Raw genomic sequence first — 2294 nt, forward strand, 5'->3', positions numbered from 1 at the left:
GCTTTTTTGATCATGTTTTTCATTATGATTTTGCCATGATTTTTTTGCTAATAATAATAATAATAATAACAATGATAATAAATTTCGGTCATGCCAGTGCAGCATTCATGACAATAAATAAAAGCTATTAATAATGATTGAGGATTAAAGTTCATCGAATATGCTATTACTGTTGCTTCCAGGCCCACGATCTTCGTGTGGCAAAGAAATTGATTTGAGTAATTTGGGTCTTTTTTGACCATTAGACTATTAAAAAGAGGACATAAAATACAAAAAAATAATTCAAAAAATGATTACTTTGGTAGATGAAGGTGTTCCAGCTGTCACTCCACTCCTGAAGACAAAAGAGCGTCCGCCAGTAGCAGCTGGTGTAGTATTAGTGTAGGACGATAATCTTTGAAGAGTTGAAGGAGTGTGCTTAAGAAATGAGCCACACCTTGACCTCTGAGAGAGAGAGAGAGATACAGTGTGATCAAAGGATTAATGGTGACAGTTGACTTACTTTAGCTGATAGTGATAATGGTTCTACAGCAGTTTTGACTTCAGGAGCTGAAGTGAAAGAGAAAGGAGTTGATAAAATAAAATAACAGTCATTCATACTTTGTGGCACAGCCAATGACGAGTTATCGTTGATTAGATTTAAAATTGACTGACTGTTGTCATCGAATGTTAGCAGATCTGATCTAGCCTACAGATGATATAATAACAACTGACTAAAATGTTATTTTTTCCGAAAGCTAATAATCAGAATTCACTCAAAATTTCTATATTTCCATTGTAAATATTGACATCATTATAGATCAGATGTATAAAGGCAAATGACTGCTTGAGCCAATTCCAACTAGCTTTTGATTTCTCTATCTCCCTTACTTGGCTTCTTCTAATAAATTCGTCTCTCTCCAGTCTATCTCTTCTCTTCTTTGCTTCAATTTGAGAGTCGTCATCACCTTCTTCTCCTTCTCCTAACTCAAAATCTCTCTCTGTCTCTAAAAACATGTCAAGCGAGGTTTCGGAGCCGGTTCTCTTTGAAGCAAAACGACGCGACCTAAAGAACCCATTCTTGAGATAAAGACCATCTTCACACAAATCACCCTCTGTGTGTGGAAAATTATTATTATCATTAAAAATATACTTTTTATTTAATTATACATGTACCTAATAAGAATCTGTCTTTGATGTTTCTTAAATCAGCTTTATCATCATCAGCTAACTGCTTCCTACACAGGAGAATGTAAGTCAATGTGATGTTAAAGACACAGTACGCTTATAAATGTGATACTTACATGTGAACTTTATTTACTTGATCCCATAACTCTCCCTCTGATAGGGGCACGTCTGACCCCGCCCCTTCCTCCTCCTCGTACGAGTCTCCACCCATTTCTTCCTCGTCATCATCCGATGCTATATCAGTTCCGGATAACTCTGCCTCACTCTCGACAAAATCTTTTAATCTTTCACTAAAATTAGATAGAATCATAAAGCAGGTATGGTAACATTTTGACACAATGACGCGTACCTTTGATCTGGTTGTTTGGACTTTGATTTTCGTTTCAAAGTCGGCATTATGTCATCTTGTTCGTCTTCACTGCTCGTTGCCATTGCAATCTGTGTAGTTGAGGGGGCAGAGGGAAAAACCCCAGAGCAAAGTCCGACCACGTCACTGAAGCTACACTGAGTACCTTCAGGACCATCCAGTCCTTTAGTAAAGGATCCCGAGCACATTGCTTCAATCTGACTGAAGGAAGGATCTCCAGCTGTCCCCTTCCCTCCTCTGTCCTTATTCATAATACTGGTAATGGCTGAAAATGAAGACAACTTAGCTTCAGGCTGCCTCTTAGCACATAAAAATCTAGAGAAAGAGAGAGAGAGAGAGAGAGAGAGAGAGAGAGAGAGAGAGAGAGAGAGAGAGAGAGAGAGAGAGAGAGAGAGAGAGAGAGAGAGAGAGAGTAGAATGTAATATTATTATTATTAATATAATCCTAACCCTTCTGAGTCCAGGAACTGTGTGTCTTCATCTACCATTGACATTAGTCTGGTACTTGTGTTCTCCCCTCTACTGTCCCTCCTATCATCATCATCATCATCATCATCTTTCCTCACGGTCACCAGTCCTCTGAATATATCCTAGAAGGGAGAGAGAGATGAGTAAAGAGGACCGGACATTTATAAGAGGGTGTATGCTAAGTGAGCTATATAATATGCTTCATCAGCTGACAAGCACTACAATAGTACATGATGCATGGACATGGTTTTTTGAGCAACTTCAGAAATTCGTAAAAAATTCGATTTTAATC

General features: G+C 38.2%; 1 protein-coding gene across 1 annotated transcript; it reads right to left on the bottom strand.

Moving 5' to 3' along the window:
- Window positions 1–2127, bottom strand: LOC105315804 (claspin-like). The gene is made up of 9 exons (XM_011410555.2): window positions 1985–2127; window positions 1517–1849; window positions 1284–1457; window positions 1156–1217; window positions 871–1094; window positions 601–688; window positions 503–549; window positions 298–444; window positions 1–246 (listed from the first exon to the last, which is right to left on the bottom strand). The coding sequence occupies exons 1-9, from the start codon at window positions 2026–2028 to the stop codon at window positions 145–147; spliced, it is 1221 nt and encodes a 406-aa protein (XP_011408857.2). The 5' UTR covers window positions 2029–2127; the 3' UTR covers window positions 1–144.
- Between the last annotated feature and the right edge of the window lie 167 nt (window positions 2128–2294).

This window comes from Amphimedon queenslandica, unplaced genomic scaffold (genome assembly GCF_000090795.2).
Source record: "Amphimedon queenslandica unplaced genomic scaffold, v1.1 AMPQUscaffold_7965_Cont20088, whole genome shotgun sequence".
Classification (NCBI taxonomy): domain Eukaryota; kingdom Metazoa; phylum Porifera; class Demospongiae; order Haplosclerida; family Niphatidae; genus Amphimedon; species Amphimedon queenslandica.

Bases quoted from the DNA above. Each gene is read 5' to 3' on its own strand.
- LOC105315804 (XM_011410555.2), bottom strand. From the start codon at position 2,028: ATGTCAATGGTAGATGAAGACACACAGTTCCTGGACTCAGAAGG. The intron at 1,218-1,283 runs GTAAGTATCACA...TCTCCTGTGTAG, and splicing joins CAAGTAAATAAAGTTCACAT to GAAGCAGTTAGCTGATGATG. The intron at 445-502 runs GTAAGTCAACTG...TCTCTCTCTCAG, and splicing joins CATTATCACTATCAGCTAAA to AGGTCAAGGTGTGGCTCATT.